At 43.7% G+C, this 17,870-nt stretch overlaps 1 protein-coding gene and 1 pseudogene across 3 annotated transcripts in view; both read right to left on the bottom strand.

The window, feature by feature from the left end:
* Positions 1-1,915: 1,915 nt before the first annotated feature.
* LOC136538472 (protein FAR1-RELATED SEQUENCE 5-like) lies at positions 1,916-6,958 on the bottom strand (annotated as a pseudogene).
* Positions 6,959-7,204: 246 nt separating this feature from the next.
* LOC136538449 (uncharacterized) overlaps positions 7,205-17,870 on the bottom strand; it is a 45,425-nt gene continuing 34,759 nt past the window's right edge. For all 3 annotated transcript variants that reach the window (XM_066530422.1, XM_066530427.1, XM_066530432.1), the window contains 8 exons: positions 17,659-17,853; positions 17,172-17,409; positions 13,591-13,698; positions 12,063-12,121; positions 11,380-11,764; positions 8,254-9,786; positions 7,445-7,652; positions 7,205-7,347 (listed from right to left, as the gene is read on the bottom strand). In XM_066530422.1, the coding sequence (XP_066386519.1) occupies positions 7,247-7,347; positions 7,445-7,652; positions 8,254-9,786; positions 11,380-11,764; positions 12,063-12,121; positions 13,591-13,698; positions 17,172-17,409; positions 17,659-17,853 (2,827 nt within the window). In that variant the 3' untranslated portion in view covers positions 7,205-7,246. The remainder of the gene's footprint in view (positions 7,348-7,444; positions 7,653-8,253; positions 9,787-11,379; positions 11,765-12,062; positions 12,122-13,590; positions 13,699-17,171; positions 17,410-17,658; positions 17,854-17,870) is intronic.

Here is a 17,870-nt window from a genome sequence, read left to right as displayed (position 1 = left end):
GCGTGAGTTTCAAACGTCAAATCCCATGGTGATAAACTCGATTTGGGCAGCAACGACCTCAAGCTTCATAGCGGTGAGTTGATTAGATCAAGAGGCTTTTACATGTGTGCTATTAAAAAAATTTATAATTACACATATATCATTAAAAAAGTTGACCGCACACATATGCAACTGTTCTGAACTTATTTGTTCTTCAAGTCATTCCGTCCGTTTTTCTACCTAACAGTGTCAAACCGACAGGTGAAATGGCCATTTTATCCACGGTGGCGTCTGTTTGTCAGCCACCCAAACTCTCTGTCGCGGCGCAGACGGTGTGCTGCTGCTTCCCCTTCGCGGTGGTGCTGGGCAAGGTCCACGTCCTTGAGGCGCTTCACCGCCACGGCGGACCCGTTCTCCATCACCGCCTTGTACGCCGTCCCGAACGCGCCCTTGCCCAGCACCTCCGCAGATGCACGCAGCAGGTCTTCTAGGTCGAACGGCGGGGCTGCCGCCATGGGGCCGAAGAAGATGAGCTTCTTGGACTCGGTCGACCCGCCGGTCTTCGCTGCCGCTGCAATAGCCGCAGCGCCCGCGGTGTTCGGAACTGCCACGGCCGCCGCAGCGCTGTTGTGGCCTCCTGCGCCAGCTGCTGAGCCGTTCTGTCCCTTCGGCTCGACATCCATAGGCTCCATGCCAAGTTCTCGCCCCTTCTCCACTGCCGCCGCCGACCGGGGCGCGCTGGACCTCTTGCGGTAGAGGAAGAAAAGCAGGGCGAGCAAGAGCAGCACGCTGAACACGGAGTTGATGGCAATGCCAGTGATGGCGCCGTCGGAGAGCTTCTTCTTGCCGCCACCGACGTCGGCTGGGACGCCCACTCCCGGCTGCGACTCCGGTGATCCGACCGGCGTGGGCGCGGACTCGACAGGGCACAAGCCGAGTGGACCCCGTAGAGGCCCGTGTTGCCCAAGAAGGAGTCTTTCGGCATCTTCTGGAGCGTGCTGGGGATGGACCCGTTGAGCTGGTTGTAGACACGTTGAACTGCTCCAATGCTGAGGATAGGGATGAGAGGGTATTATGGATTTTTTGACTGACCTGACCCACTTGTCAGGACTCCCAAACGGTGAAAAATTAACGGAATGCGGATGAAATGGCTTGGAGAGCAAAGAAGTTCAGAATAGTGATATATGTGTGCGGTCAACTTTTTTAATGGCCTATGTATAATTATAAATTTTTTTAATGACACGTAAAATCCTCTTAGATTTACTGGAACCTAGATTCTAGCTGCGCATTTTGATTTGGATTGCTAGGATCTCGATTTTGGATTGGGGATCTGGATTCGAGTATGCGGATTTCGATTTGTGCTGTGAGAAGGATTCTGCCTTTCATCTTCAGGTCCATCGAGCTGACATCACACCATGGTGGAACAACGAGTTGGGAGATGTCAATTTGCATTGACTCAGTTGCGTATTCAAGATAGTTGGCAGCAGCTCGTAGATGCTGTTGAGCATGAAGGTGACGGTCTGCTTTCAGACCTCTCTTGGCCGAATATGGCATCAAGGCTTTCTTTTCCCCAGCAATTTTTTGTAAGGTAAGTTGTCTAGTGCTAGTCCCTATTTTTTCTTGATAATAAAGATGCACTCTTCCGCTTTCAGTCTGATGCTATCAAATCAACTATTTCAGTTAGCTAAAAAAACAAATCGGAATGCTTGTTTCTCTAAAATTTGCCCCACATCACAAAAAAAAAATGCAGTCCGGATAAAATTGAACTTACTGAATTAACAAAGCATGAGAGTCTAGATCCTTGCTATGATAAATTGTTCCATACATAAAATTCCATGGAAAGTGCACATAACTCATCAGTTCTCCTAAGGGGATGGGACCTTCACTTAAAATTGGTAAACACATTATAGAGATTTGTATTGAATGACCGAGTGACATTTACTTGTTGGGTATCTTGACCATGGTTAGGGGTCCCAAAGAATGAACTGAAAGGTGGAGGCACAAAAGCATTTCCATGTGGATATTAGCCTGGTATCTGTATTGGATTTTGGTACATACTAGTCCCTAAATGGCCCTGTACCAAAGAAAAAGGAATACTAATATCAGTAATGAAGATACGAGTAGTCTTGATAGTAGTAAATATAACAGAAATCTCGTACCAGGTCAGTGTAGTGTGGTTGCTAAGATGTTACATTACATACTTCCACTGCAGGACCATAAACCTTTGGGTCATTCTTGCCTTTCTTTTTCCGTCGTGTGTTTGCTTCTGTTGCAGAACCAGAAGACATTGAGTCATTCTTGGTTTTCTTTTTCTGCCGTGTTGCCTTCTCGAAACCACCAATTGGTCTCTCAGATCCATGAATTTCCTTCTCCTTAACCTTCAAGCCTTTTGGTTTTATAGCTTGGTCTTCTTCTTGTGTACCTACAAAATAGATAATAATTAGATTTTGGTGTCATATGTATGGTGTTCACGCAATTATTACTCAGGGAGTACGAACCTTGTGAATGAGATAAGGTACCGACATCTGAATCAGCTCTTATTTTTAGGCCTTTCTCCACATCTTCTGCTAATTTCTCTGCATTATTCACAGCCATAAAGTATGTTTCATCAGATTCTGCAGCCCGAGTAGCTAAATGAACGAACATTCTGCATAACTCCTTTCTCCGTTTTGATAGCTTTGTTTTGGGATCTTCATGTGTCTCAGAATTGCTCTTTATATGAACTACTTTTGCATCAACTGTCCATCTATTTAGTACGTATTGTTCAGGAATTTTTTTGTTATTGTTGATATCAAGTATCTTCAACGCATGGCAGCATAAGATTCCAACAAATTCGAACTTTTTGCACCTACACTTCACTTCAACTTCAGATGCAGAAAACTTCACGACATGTTCATTCCTCTTACCATAAACCTTTATTTTGTACTCCTTTTCAGCATTACTGTCACCACAATCGAACAGATCACAATTCAGTGTTTGCATCACTTCTTCTTGGAATACCTTAAATATGGCTGGAGTATAAATTCTTGCTGCATGCCTTAGTATTCTCAAGTCAGATTTCAACTTAGGTGTACTTTGTGTTGCCTTGAAATCACATTTTACCTCCTCACATCTTTTATCTGCCACTAACCTTTCAAAGTGCTCAAAAAAGGTAAGTATGTCATATTTGACACTAATATACCCCTTCAATTCATTGTTCATGCTTTCACTTCTTTGAGTGCTAACCATATCAGCAGAAAATGTATTTCTGCCATATGCTAAGGCCCATTTCTCTCTTTTATCAAATAATCTTTGGAGCCATTGATTGTTTCGTAGCTTATACTTGTCTAGCAAATTGTTCCATGCATTTATAAAATCATCATCCTCCTCTTGATCATAAATACAGTTTTGAAAATCTTTAATGAACTTCTTATAGTCCTCCACAACTCCAGCAAGGTGCTTGCACGCATTCTTTTTGATACCCACCTCGGCTCTACGGCCTTGCATTAATAGACGCATGCTCAGCCAAATCGCGAGCAGCAAAAACATTTACAAATTCGGGGAAGGGATCAGTCCATATCCATGACTGACCCGGGTCCCAACTCATACCCATACTAGCAAGTTCGTGTGCAGACGAATTACAAGATCTAGGAACATTACACACCCGACTATAATTGAAATTTTCCTGAAGAAGACTACGAATATCAGTGAAGAGGCCACCACCAATGGAGAGATCTCTGGTCGACGACGTGATAGCTTCTCGCAGCTGGGTCGAATCTGTTTCGAGCTCTACTTGGGAGATGCCAAAGTGCTCGGCAGCTTCCAGCGCATGCTTACATGCCATTGTTTCGGCAAGCAAGGCGTCATGCACCGGGCCAAGGTTCCCAGCCCCGGCTAACACTGCCATTCCTTCGTGGTTCCTGATAATAAAGCCCCATGCCCCCGTCTTGGATACGTGCTGAAAAGAGCCATCAATGTTTATCTTAAGGATATCAGGCAATGGAGGCTGCCACTTCCTTTGGGCCTGGTACATCCGAGACTCACCCGTGTCTTCTCTCTGAATATCATTCAGTATCGTGGTAGCAGACCTCACCGTGTCTTGACACGTGGGCATTAGCTCACCGGCGTTAGTCTTGTTTCGCACGTCCCACCAGCGCCAAAGCAGAATCACAATTCTCAAACATATATCCCGTCTCAGCGACAGCACATTCATCACGAACTCCTCAGCCGAACGGGTTTGCACAAGGCGTAATCTGAAGAACTCAAGTTGCAGCTCTCTCCAACATTGCACGCATTCTGGTTCATATGCCAAATACAAATTCTGTGATGAGTCTCTGGCAATGCTATCTTGCATGATTGCTTTTGCCATTGCTGCATCTTCATCGGTTAAAATGGTTTGTGGCTTCTTGCCTGACATATAGCAGTTAAAAAAGTGTTGAAAAGCCAGACAAAACTCTCAGCAGTTTCATCATACAAAAGTGCAGCACCAATAATTGTTGTTTTCTTGTTATTATTCACTCCAACTAGCAAACCAAATGGACGTCCATCATTTAATTTTCTGTATGTCGTGTCAAAGCAAACAACATCACCAAAAAACTTCATAGTCTGCAACCATTTTAGAATCTGTCCAAAAAATATTTGTTATCAAGTCATCCTCATCAACCTGAATGGAATAGAAAAACTTCCCGTCTTCTGATGTTTTCTTCTCTAGATATTCCAATACTCCTCCAGTGTCCCCGTGGTTTATCTGTAGTGAGCTCTTTGAATACAATTTATTCTTCATATCTTCACGAGTAAATCCAAGATTCTCAACTCCACCTGCTTCTTTTGCCATGAGATCAAAGGTAGCTTTATTTGAAATGCCGACTGCTTTAGCATTTTCTACACTTGCAAGTTGTGCTTCTGTTATTCTTCTTTGAGATCTTAAATGATGAACTTGACTGCTAGTAGCAAGAATATGATTATGTTCAGGCTCAAACTCATAGATGCAGTACAATCCATCTGTAAGACTTATCTTCATGCGAGCTTCACACATACATCGTGTCTCTGGTCTACTATAGTTGGAAGATTCTTCTTTTTTATCAGGACGCCGAACACCTATTGATAAATAAATAATTGATAAAAATGATGTTCTATCCGTAATGATGAAGAAAGTGGCACAAGACAAGTGATTTAATACCTGCACGAGAACAACAAAAGGTTCTATTCTTTATGGTGGTGCTATTTTTCACATTATGTGAACTGCTCCTTCGAATACTAAAACCCTTGTCTCGAGCATAGGCATTGTAAAAGAGGTATGCCTCTTCTTCAGTGCAGAATTTCATACCAACCTTAGGTATCCTGTCTTCCATAGAATTTTCTACCTGAGTAGGTTCGGTCTGGTTGGATTTGTAGCGGGTTTCATGCAAAATAAGTTAGAAATTATGCAAACTTGCAATGGAGGTTAAATTTCAAATATATTTGCATAGACAACATTATGAATGGTAATCCAATATGACTTGCATTTTCTAACTCTATTGTTACTTTGCCAGATGAAGGAATGTTGATCTAGAGAAGTTCTGTGAGAATGTGACAACAACAGGAGGTCATATCAAGATTCTGGGTACCTGCGGAGAATCAGCCTCCCTTTAGTTAGCCTCGTGAGCAGGGATGAAAACGGATCGGATACGGACGGATATCGCCGATATTACATTTGTTTTCATATTTCTGTCCGGATTCGGATTCGAATACGGATAGTGTCAACTATGTCGGATATGATACGATTGGATATCGACATCATAAATATGAGATTTGAGTATTCGGATACGGATACGGATATGGTATCGGATGTTGGATATCCAGACTCGGATACGGACAGATCTCAACCCTCTAAACGGATTCGATTTCGAATACGGTCGGAAAATATCCGTACCGTTTTCATCCCTACTCGTGAGGCATGGGGGGAAATTGGCTGAGATGACCCCATGTAGCTAGCATCGTCAGGCATGGAGAGTATTGGCTGAGATGCCATTGTTGTGTTGATCGAGAGAAACAAGAAGAATGCTAGTCTAATAATACCCTCCCTATGCATCTAATCTGATGAAACCAACTATCATAATTGGCGCCATTTTTCATAGGCTAGCGCCTTTTGCTATGTTCGCTTGACTTATAAGCCATACTTTTTCAGTCAATGAGTAGTATTTTTCTCTCATAATAAATCAGCCAATAATACTTTCAATCATGGTTTATCAGCCAAACGAATATGGTCACTTTTTCAACCAATGAATAGTATTTTTCTCTCATAATAAATTAGCCAACAGTACTTTCAATCATGGTTTATCAGCCAACGAACAGGGCATTTATTTAATTCAACTGGCGAGAATTTAATGTGGGTCCGATAAGCACGTGAACGTGGGAGGCGGACTAGGCAGACGGTTCCGTTGGACGGCTCCGTTTTCTCGTAGCGTACGGCGCGGACGGAGATAAGATGAGGGCCCATCTCTGGAGGGGAACGAATGGATGACGGACACGTGTGCGGAGACACCGAATGGGACACGCCCAGGAGACACATGCTTCAGCCGGTAGGGCATCCGACAGGACTTACAACTGTCACTCTCAACTTTACCAACTGTCATTTCACCAGAGGAACTGATATCCTGTACCTTACCTTGTCTCTAACAGAGGAACTGATATCCTGTACCGAAACGATTTGAGGGAGCTCAACACCCAAACCAGGTTAATTTGCACTGTAGAGTTTTTAAACGAAAGCTTGAACAGATGGAGAAGGCAAAGAAAGGTAGGGTAAATCAGATGCAACGCGCCAAAACTGTGTTCTTCTCAAGAAAAAATTGCGCACCTGCTCAAGGACGCCTAGCATCTACATGTATCATTTGTTTCTAGTTCTCTGGTTGTGATGATGGGACGCACTTTGGGGGCCTCAGCTGTGAAACCGAACAAAGGTGATGCGAAAACGAAGCTTCCTCGGGTGTCGTCGCCTTCAGTCTGATTTGGTGCCCTGGCTCAGAAAATTTATATCGTAGCCGCTGGAATCCACTTTACTTTGGTGACAGTAACATGTGAGGCCCTGGTGACCACTGACTATATATAAATATATATAAATGCAGTTCTTAAGTACGTAGACCTACCCTTGTAAAACATGTATAGGAGAATGTCGTAGGTCTGGTTTCGTGTAACAAACTAACAACATAGATTCTGCACGTTACGACGTCGACTGAGTATGGAAGTCCACAAGTGGCTCAATGCAATGTTAGCCAACACATTTCTTTAACCAAGAAACAATTTACACGAGTCACATGAGAAGGTTACTATGCAAAAGCCCAGGGTACAGAAGAGTAGTAATTTCAGTTAGCGACCTGACAAATGATTTAAAACTGGAGTGCTTCTCTATAGCTGCAAAATATCATAAAAGGAGGGGAAAAGTAAGTACAAATGCAACCTGAAAAAACAATACAAAATTCAAAGTACTAATTCCAATTACGAAGAGTACCTTGAAGCATAGCCTTAATTCCTTTGCAGAAATCTTCAAGCCGACCAAGTACTGGCCTGATGCCACATGATTGGGATACACATAGTTCCATGTAAAGTGACGTTTCAAGTGTCACCAATAGGAGCTGGCATACCTTCTCTGTCTCGGGATTTAGAGTGCTTGACCCATTTGCCTCAAATACTTCAGTGACAATACAAACCACTTGATCCTGAAAAGAGAGATCACAGATGGAAGAGGGAATTATACACACAAAAAAACATCTTTCATATCTATAAATATAAATTTAATGTCTTATTCATGAGAAGATGGCATATTTCAACAAGATCCTAATGAACTGGACCTTAAACTTAAACATAGAGTAGAACTGTAGAATGCAGATAAACCAGTTTTCAAGTTTCAAGTCAATAATCATAAACTAGTACAAGTTTCAAGTCAAAAGTCTACAATAAACAGTTTCAAGTATGAATGAAGTCAATACTCCGCACGCTGCACTATGACTCCTTTGTAAGGCTAGACATCATGTTTGGGTCACCTACTTATAACTACTAGCAGTTAGGAACATTCAGTGAAATCTGCACTCAGAGATGTCAGAAATAAAAAAGCAAAAACAATTACCTTATAAGAATTAACTGATTACCTATTATAGTGTAAAATCCATGTATTACAAAATTAAACTGGTTTAGCATTTCCTTTACTTCAAAACTACAACTACACATTTGAAACAATGAAAAGCGGTCCAAGAGAAAATATATATATATAAGCACAAAGTAGCACTTGTGGAAAGCAACAAGAGGCACAGCAGCTGCCACCTGTAAACCATGAAGAATATCTGGCATGGGAAGCTCAGGAAAATGGGCAAGGTCAAGGAACTCCAGTTCTTCTGCCCTTTTTACTGCTGCTTTTGCTTGACTACAGAGAAACTTCATAATAAGAAAAGCAATCCTGTAAATCTGAACAGCTAATATCTCAGTATAACGAGTTTGCCTTATACAATCAGAATCTCCTGAACTGTCCCTTCTCACCACCGATAAAGCTGCACTGGGAGAAACTGAAACAGCTGCAGTTGACAAAGTACAACTTGCAGCAAATTTGAACCATCCATACTTGCTACAAATGAGTGGTGGATTCGAATTAAGCGCTACTTCCTCTTTGATAACAGCAGGGCAGAAAAACGATGAGTTCCAGTTAGAGGCATCGCCAGTCTTTACACTTCCTTTGCTTATAAATGCTAGCAGGTGGATAATAATCTCTCTTAGTTCTGAATCTACTTCCTTCTTTCCAGTGTCCCGTGGAAAATGATATTTTGCCAAGATACATAGAAGTATCAGAATATTCTCAGTAAGACTAAGGGCTGAAAGTGATGTCTGTGACTTCTGCGACAATGCCCGTTTCTTGCTCTGATGAGCAGAAGCACTCTGTGCAGACAGATATGATGACATCAGAGGCACCTGTCCTGAAAGGAAGCTGATAGTACTGTTCGCGACATTGTTATGAGAAATGTCATCATCCAAACAATGGTTCAGGGACGCAACAATACCGAGACCCAAGCCCCATAGGTTCACATCCTTCACTTGGGCGCTCAAGGAATTTCTCAAACAGGAGTCATCCAGAGACAACTGACTCAAAAGTACCTTTAAGAACGCAAAAATATTGGCAGACTGAAGAACTTTAGCACCATCCTTTGTTCGCCCCAAGGTCAAGAGGAAATTAAGTATAACTTGAGTAGATAATAAATCACCATTCTGGCATTTATGCAGTATAGCCTGGAGATGAAAATGCTTTTGCAGAATAGGCACCCATACATTAGAAGGTACAAATCCCTTCAATATTAGATCCATTGATGCAACAGCAAGATCAGAGCATTCCCTATTCTCTGCCAATTTGCACAGTATAGGTAGCAAGCTCACACTTAAAAGGGCTAATTCGCCAAACATGTTAACATCATTTGGTAGGTCTTTTATGTCAACCTTGCTGTACATGAACTCATATGACGACAAAAGCAGAACAAGAAGTGCCTTCACTGGTTTCTTGAGAGCATGAGCAGATGGCATGAGATCAACAAAAAAAGACGTGCTGGCACCTGAAGTTTTCATTAGAAGTACAATATCTGGGCAGAGATGGCTTGATTTCTTGTTCTTTGCTTGATGAAATAATATTTGGGCAAGAGTTAGCAATAATTCCACTTGTCCGGACAAGAGAGGAAACAAAACCTCATTTGTATCAGCTTGAGGAAGCAGTGAATCAACAGCTGACTCAAATGATTTACATGCACATCTAATTGCCGATTGTGTGGCCGCTACTGATATGCCTCCATCAGGTAAGTCCAAGTTTTTGTTAGAAACCTGTAGATGTTCGAAGATTAGATGGCAAACAAAAATTACAAGTAAATTGCAGCTTTCACATTTAGCTCAAGTCAACATGGGTAGGTTCATATATTTTCCAAACCGGTCACCAGTGAATAAGGCACATCATTCCTGACCCCCCCCCCCCCCCCCCCCCCCCTTCCTCTTCCCCACCCCACACACACACACTTAAGTAAACACGGTAGGGCATGCTTATGGGTCTGACAGGTTTATGAACAACATGAAATAAAAGTATTTTTTTTGTACCTTCAGAATATCAAAGGGGAAAGAGAGAAACCGTTATGGGTGCCCATTGTTACTTAGAGAGATTAGGCCTTAATTTAAAGTTAGGAATATATAAGGCTGTTAGAAGATAAAGTTGTAGAATTTGTTAGGAGCCAGCTCTATATAAAGAGAGGAATGGCCGCACTGGACTCATTCAGAGGCAAGCAATGAAGAAGAATTACTCCAAGTCTCCATATAGTCCAGCCTACCACAAAGGGCTGAATTCGCCTGGCTATCTTCTCGGTGGTGTTCACCCCTAATGAACTATGGTTCATAACATCTGGTATCAGGATAGACGGGTCCTTTTCCATGGCTTTTGCTGCTGATCGGTTGGTGCCATCATGCTGTAACAGCAGCAGATGTCAAGGCGCTATCCAACTAGCACAGCCAACGGCCACATTTGTGCTACCTGTGGCAATGCCACCGCCGTTGGGCCTGGTGGTGCAGGCAACAATGCGACTGAGGGCCAAGTCATCCTTGTCAGTGGAGGTGGTGGTCGTGTGGGGGCAGTAATAGTATGTGGATTCGGCTGTCGTTGTTCCAGCAATTCCTGGCAGTCCCCTCGCATGCATGGTCAGGGAGCCTTTGGGAGGCATTTGTCTGCTTGGTCTGTTGCATCCTCCCAGGGCACATGAGGAGCAGCTGGAGCACGTTGCAATAGCATAACATGGCTACACGTCAGGGAAGGCACTGCAGGTGTCCAACAGTGCTGGGTCCTGCGTTCTCCCTGCCACCTAAGCAACCAGGAGCAACACAGGCTGCTGCTCTGTTCTATACAAGGTCGGCCAGGGAAGATGCCCCTGCATTCTCTGTCCATGCTTCTGGATGGGGTCCACCAATAGTTGGCAATGCACAGAGAGCACCACAAATAAAGATTGAATTATGTCAAGTTTTTCTCTGGAATGAGCCAAGATGTAAAAGGCTGTTATTTCAAGGTGTCGCATTTAATGTCAAGTGCATACTGCCACAAGTTCTGCTCTGCAGCTCAAGGATAAGCTGTTTTCACAAGGGTGGGGGAGTGTTATGGGGCAGGGCAGCTGTTGACCACGGTGAGTTAGAGAGATTAGATAAGATTGTTAGGAGATGAAGTTATTACGATTTTTGAGGAGTCAGGTCTATATAAAGAGGCATGACAGTCAATTGGAAGCAACCAATGAAGAACTAGTCCAAGTCTCCCTATAGTCTAGCCCCCCCCCCCCCCCCCCCCAAAGCGACCAATGAACTATGGTTTGTAACAGAAACAGTATGGTGTAACAATATAGTCTAGGAAAGAAAGTAACTCAATTCTCAATTGGTAAATGAAATTACCGCTCCTGTGTAGACAGATAAAAATGTCAAGAAGGACCTCAATGCAGAAAGCTTTGCATCAGCATAACACTTCATTAAATTTGCTTTATGCATAATATCCAGCATTTTTTTAGCTACTTCTTTAGACCTCTTCCTGTCTGAATCAGTCCAGAGATCAACTCCAAGCTCGTCATGTATGTGCTCCACATCAAATACAAATTTGTCGTTTGCCATCAGGTATGTATTTTGTAGTTGCTCCACGGGATTGTGTTCAAAAAGTTTTAACTCCAGAAGAAAACTGAGCAACTCCTGGAAAGGGCCAGAGCTAATCTGACGACCTTCGAGTTCTCCATGTATATGATAATAAAGATCATTGATAACCAAATTATTAAGTTCTTGTTCACCACTGCACATTCAAGGGAGAATAAAATCAGTAAGTTCTTGATTACCACTTCATGCATCTCACTTTCTCCAAAACAATAACAGATTCAGAAAGGAGTCCCATACAAGTCAATTCTACTCTATCAAGGTTAACACGAGTTGTAGATAAGATAAGGAGAACTGACAACATTCTGAACTCAGAAATAAATGTCTACAGACTCAGAAATCGAATACTTGTTTGAGCAATAAAGTGAATAATGCCTAATGCAGATTCAAACAAAAAGTAGCCACAATCATAGATTCCACGAAACTAAGAAGGTTACCTGTATCCATGGCGGGAATACTGCGACAGGAGAGCTAAGAATGCATGGTGTTGTGACAACTGCATAAACAAACTGTAAGTAGCTGAAAAAAAAGTAATATAACAAATTAAGTATATCCAGTAGCCTAAACATTTAATAAAAGTATCTTTTCATAAGCATCTTTATTTAGACATGGGTGGGTTTAGATAGGTTAGGATAGATTTTTAACCGACCCATGAATACATGAGCTAGATGTGTTGGGGTTGGGTGGATATTGTGGCAAACGAAATAAAATGAAAAATAAACCACGGCAGTGGCCCTGCCACGAGCTCCCCATCCACACCTCCGACCACCATCATGTACCGCACGCCCTCGCCTTTGCCCGCCACTGCCTCCTCTAGGTGGGCACTGCAGCAGGGTGCTACCTGATCCGCCACCCGGCCATGGCGGCATGGCACAGCCGCCTCACGCGCCTCGCATTCACACCGGCTACCATGGCGGATGCCACCAGTGGCGTCCGACCTTGCGGCCTTCCTTCAGTCTCACACTCTCACTCCAGCATGCCCCCCTATACCCTTAGGCAGGTCTCCAAGCTCGATGCCTCGTCGTCTACCTCATACTATTATTTGTTAGTTTTACAATATTACTGTCTTCTTTTGGTTTGCACCACTCTTATCGAGTTTTCATCTCTAACGTACCGGAACTTGAAAGGGACAACTTTGGTGATGTGATGTGCTATATACTAGTGGGCATCCCAATAGAAATTACGTTCTCCAGTAAGGGCCTCACCTCCTGTTTTATACTTTTTTTGAAACGCATCCCAATAGAAATTACATTCTCCAGTAAGGGCCTCACCTCCTGTTTTATACTTTTTTTGAAACATACTCCTGTTTTATACAAAAACAACAACAACAAAGTCTTTAAGTCCCAAACAAGTTGGGGTAGGCTAGAGTTGAAACCCAGCAGAAGCAATCAAGGTTCAGGCACGTGGATAGCTGTCTTCCAAGCACTCCTATCTAAGGCTAAGTCGTTAGGTATATTCCATCCTTTCAAGTCTCCTTTTATTGCCTCTACCCAAGTCAACTTCGGTCTTCCTCTGCCTCTCTTCACGTTACTATCCTGGCTTAGGATTCCACTACGCACCAGTGCCTCTAGAGGTCTCCGTTGGACATGTCCAAACCATCTCAACCAGTGTTGGACAAGCTTTTCTTCAATTGGTGCTACCCCTAATCTATCACGTATATCATCGTTTCGAACTCGATCCCTTCTTGTATGACCGCAAATCCAACGCAACATACGCATTTCCACGACACTTATCTGTTGAACATGTCGTCTTTTCGTAGGCCAACATTCTACACCATACAACATAGCAGGTCTAATACTTTGTAGTTATTTTTTTCTCATGTCCTAGTCTGATTTTTCCATACAACTGACTTTAAAAAAACCATAGGAGGTGAAGTACTTTTCTATCTAGAAACCAAACAGAAGCAAGACAGTGTAAACAAGGTGATGCCAAAGAACCAACATCGAAGTCTCATAGATGCCTTACTTTTGTTGATATGATCTGAATTTTCTTCATGAATGAGAAAGACAAGCTCCTAGTATCACCAGTTGACAACTTTGTTATTAAATGGATGATACATAAGCAGGCAGCTACCTGTTGAAATGAAGATAATAGCAATAAGCATTTCAAAGTACCTTGCCATTCTTATTAGCATGATTAGTAACCACAAGTCAAATAAAAGAAAAGAAAATCGGAGGGAAAAGGCAATTTATCAACCCTCAACTCTTGCTGCAGTTTATTTTCCAACCTAAATTCTAAAATATTGCGGAAGACAATACTCAACAATCAATATCAGGGCACCTCATCAGCTAAACCGCCATTATTTTGGCTGACATGGCAATGGTTTTGCAACATGTCAGTGATCAATGTTACAATAATGCATCTCATCTATTCCAAGGGCCCCAATGAGCAAATATACACTTGTGTAAATATACAAAGAAGGCCCTATACTATGGGATAATTAACCCACCCCCCCCCCCCCCCCCCCCCCCCCCCCCCCTGGTATGGGACTTTGTGAAGAAATTAAGTAGCTGCAAATCTGAAGGCATAGCTCCAGGCGGATGTAGGAGGGGTGAAGTAGAAGAACAAAAGAGAGGAGGAGAAGAAAAAGACAGAGAGGAGGATAGAGATGGATGAGCCCCTCCTAGGCTGCATTCGCCACTGCTAATGTCCGATAACAGGGGAGTAGGTCCTGGATCAGAAACCCCAAGATCAACTAAAAGCCACCTCAACCAAGTTATCTTAGCTGTCACTGATGCCATAGCTCTCAACTCAGCCTCAGCGCTCGAGCAGGATACAGCGGTTTGTTTCTTTGTCTTCCAAGCAATGAGAGAGGAGCCAAGGAAAACACAATAGGCAGAAAGAGATCGACAATCAGACAGATCACTGGCCCAGGTTGCATCAGAATATGCCTGGAGCTGTAGTGTGCTCTGCGTGGAAAGAAAAGAAGACGCGAGATGGTTCCCCGCAGATAGCGAAGAACACAAAGATGGTGACTATAGTGAAGCTGAGTAGAACACACAAACTGACTGAGAATGTGAACAGCATGAGAAATGTCAGGACGAGTGATACCAAGGTAAACAAGGCTACCAATAATATGGCGATAGAGAGTTGGATCCTGGAGAGGCTCACCATCAATAGCACGAAGCTGATTAGCTGAAGGTTGAGCTCCATAGGAGTCTCAGCAATAAGATGATCTGTGAGCCCATAATGATCAAGGATATCTTGATTGTACTTCTGCTGGGATAGAAAGTAGCCATCAGGGCCGGAGATAACCTCAAACCCCAAGAAGTATCGGAGTGATGCTAGATCAGACATCATGAACTTTTCACTAAGACACTTCTTTACAAAGGATATGTGCATAGGATCATCGCCAGTGATGAGCATGTCATCAACATAAAGGAGCAAAATTGTTCTTCCAGAGAAGATGTGTGATTGAAATTCAGGGCATACTTGGTTTCTTTGCTAGGCCAGGGCAGGCTAGCCGGGCGAGCCTAGCAAAGCCAGGCAAACAAAAACAGGTTGTTTGGTAGTTCACTTTCTCCCCATTCTCATCTCCTTGACCCTTGGAACCATGGAAAAAGAAGCCACTCCTGTACAAACAAAAAATGCAATCCATCTACGGAAACATAGAGCTACTTATCCATGAGAGGACTTCAATCAAAGTCTGGATGGACTTTGTGCTGCTCAATCCAATGTGCATTTGACATTGTTTTTGAGGCGCCGCGGCGAGGTGCGGCGCCCGACCCCCTTCACAACGCCTAGGCATTTGTGGCGGACGCCTAGGCGACGCCATACGCATATTGTAAGGCGTTGTAAGCTAGAATTTTATATACTAGTGCCTACTGGATGCTACATAAAAGAAAGCAAGAGCCTTATGTTTGAGGAGGCAGAGCAGAGAGTATAGCATATTCAGAGCAGACAGAGCAGAGCAGAGCATAGCATATTCAGATTCAGATTCAGAGCAGAGCTTGAGGAGGCAAAGCAGAGAGTATAGAGCAGCAGTACAAGCACTCAAGCACAGCAGAGCAGAGCAGAGCAGACAGAAGAGTGGGTGTCCAAGAAGCCCGCCTCCGCCACTGCAGCTGTCTCCCGCGGCCCGCTCCACGCCTCCGTCGACGCCAAGCTCCAGACGCTCTGCCAGAACATCGCCGCGTCCAAGAAGAAGGGCGCCAAGAAGCCCGCCTCCGCCACTGCAGCTGCTGCCACGTCGTCGTCCACCCCCACCAGCAACTGCTCCTCTTCGCCGTCCTCCGACGACGCGTCCTCGTCCTGCCGCGAGTCCGCAGCTGAGTCCTCGTGCCCGTCCCCGTCGCCGTCCGCCTCCCCCGAATCGTCGACGGTGCCGGAGATGCAGCAGCTGGACTTCAGCGAGGCGCCGTGGGACGAGGCCGCCGGCTTCGCGCTCACCAAGTTCCCGTCGTACGAGATTTGGAAAAGCAGAGTAGCAGCCGGCCGGTGGACACAAGCAGAGTAGCAGCCCAGCGGAGGTCGAGGTCCGTCCGCTGCCTTCTTTCTTCCTCTCCCCTCGCCCGCACTCGCGGTCAATGACTCGCGCGGTCGATTTCCCACGCGAAGAGGCGCACGCGCGGTCGATTTCCAGCGTCTCTTCCGTTTCCCGCGGGCGTGCGGTCGATTCCCCGCGCGGCCGCGCTCTTTTTGGCGCCCTTCCCCTACGACCAGCATCCGGCGTCTGCGGCGCGGTGGTAGGCGTCCGCCCGACGCCATTCGCGCCTAGGCGACGCCTAATCCTATGAGGCGGACGCCATACACGCTGAGGTCGTGGCGACCCCGACGCCCAGGCCCTCGACCACGCCTTGTCGCCTAGGCGACGCCTAGGCGACAACTAGGCGACGCCTCAAAAACAATGGCATTTGGAGACCATACAGCATGAGCTAAAACCAGGCCACATAAGGCAACCACGATGGCATGGCGCCTAAATGAATGTTTGTGTTGGTTCCAAGAATGGAGGGTCCTGTTTTATGTGGTTCCAAGTAAAGAGATGTTTTTTGCTTATTAGAAAAGATGTATTGACCGAACATGTTACAATATTTCAAATTTCCATACAAAAATCACATAGTAGCACACATAAAGTACTGTTAGCACATGATGAAAAAAGGCAGATTGGCGGCCTGTCAATTTTGTTTCTTGACACCTGGGATGAATTTCAAATTGAGTTTTAGCAAGTTTAGCTTTTTCTGCACTACATACATTATTTTTGGAAGAACTTTTGAAACAATGCAACATCCTGAATTTGTTAATGGGGATACTGGAACCCCTGAATACAAAATTCACTCATAGAAGTACACCATTGTGCATGCACTTTGTACTCTGAATTTGTTAATGGGGTCACTGGAACCCCTGAATACAAAATTCACTCATAGAAGTACACCATTGTGCATGCACTTTGTACTGCTTTAGTCAGATATTTGATAACCAGTGAGAGCTTGGAGAAAAAGAAACGATATGAACCCCCTGGCCAAACTAAAATTAAAAGAAAAAAGAAAAGAAAAGAAAGAAAGGATGGCATTATCTTCGATGAATCAGACAAGAAACAATAAATCTACCTTTGCATGATGAAGAAGTTCCTTTTTGTATGCATTACTTGACAAATTACTGATCAGATCGTCCACAATAGCATTATCAAACCATTTCAAGACTACACTGCTACGACAAGGCCCACTTTTATGCTCTTGTTGCCCCTTTGGATCATCTTGGGCAGTATTAGAAGTCTCTGCAAGCAATTTTTCTTGCAAGAATAACTCATGTGACATGATCTCAAATATCTTACCCTGACAATGGTACCTGCAAATTGAAAGAACTTCTGTTGGGAGTGAATGGAAGCAAATCATCTGTAAAAGAATCTAATTCATTAAATAACTAGATTTAATTTAAAATTCTACAACTTAACTCCAGGCCTCACACTAAATGCTACATTAGCAAGCAGGATCAGCAGAGCTAACCCAATTTTTTTTTAAAAAAAAAACTTAAGAAGATATTGATTTAAAAAATGATGAAGGGCCAACAATTCAATAGCTGTGACTGTGACCACACCTTAATGAAAATTTCTCGTCAATGGCATCAACACTGTCAATAGAGCAGATATCAAGTGTAGCACGAATACACCGTGATAAGTTATTCCAGAATGTTACAGAGCTTCTTAGCTTCTCTAAAATGTACAAAAACTGTATACCACTTTCCCATAATGCCTTCAACAAGTCGAGAATACTGAGTAACACCAAGGGACATCTGCAAGGAATATATTT

Source organism: Miscanthus floridulus, chromosome 1 (assembly GCF_019320115.1).
Source record: "Miscanthus floridulus cultivar M001 chromosome 1, ASM1932011v1, whole genome shotgun sequence".
Lineage (NCBI taxonomy): Eukaryota > Viridiplantae > Streptophyta > Magnoliopsida > Poales > Poaceae > Miscanthus > Miscanthus floridulus.
The sequence above is the reverse complement of the archived record's forward strand: the minus strand, read 5'-3'. Positions and strand labels throughout refer to the sequence as shown.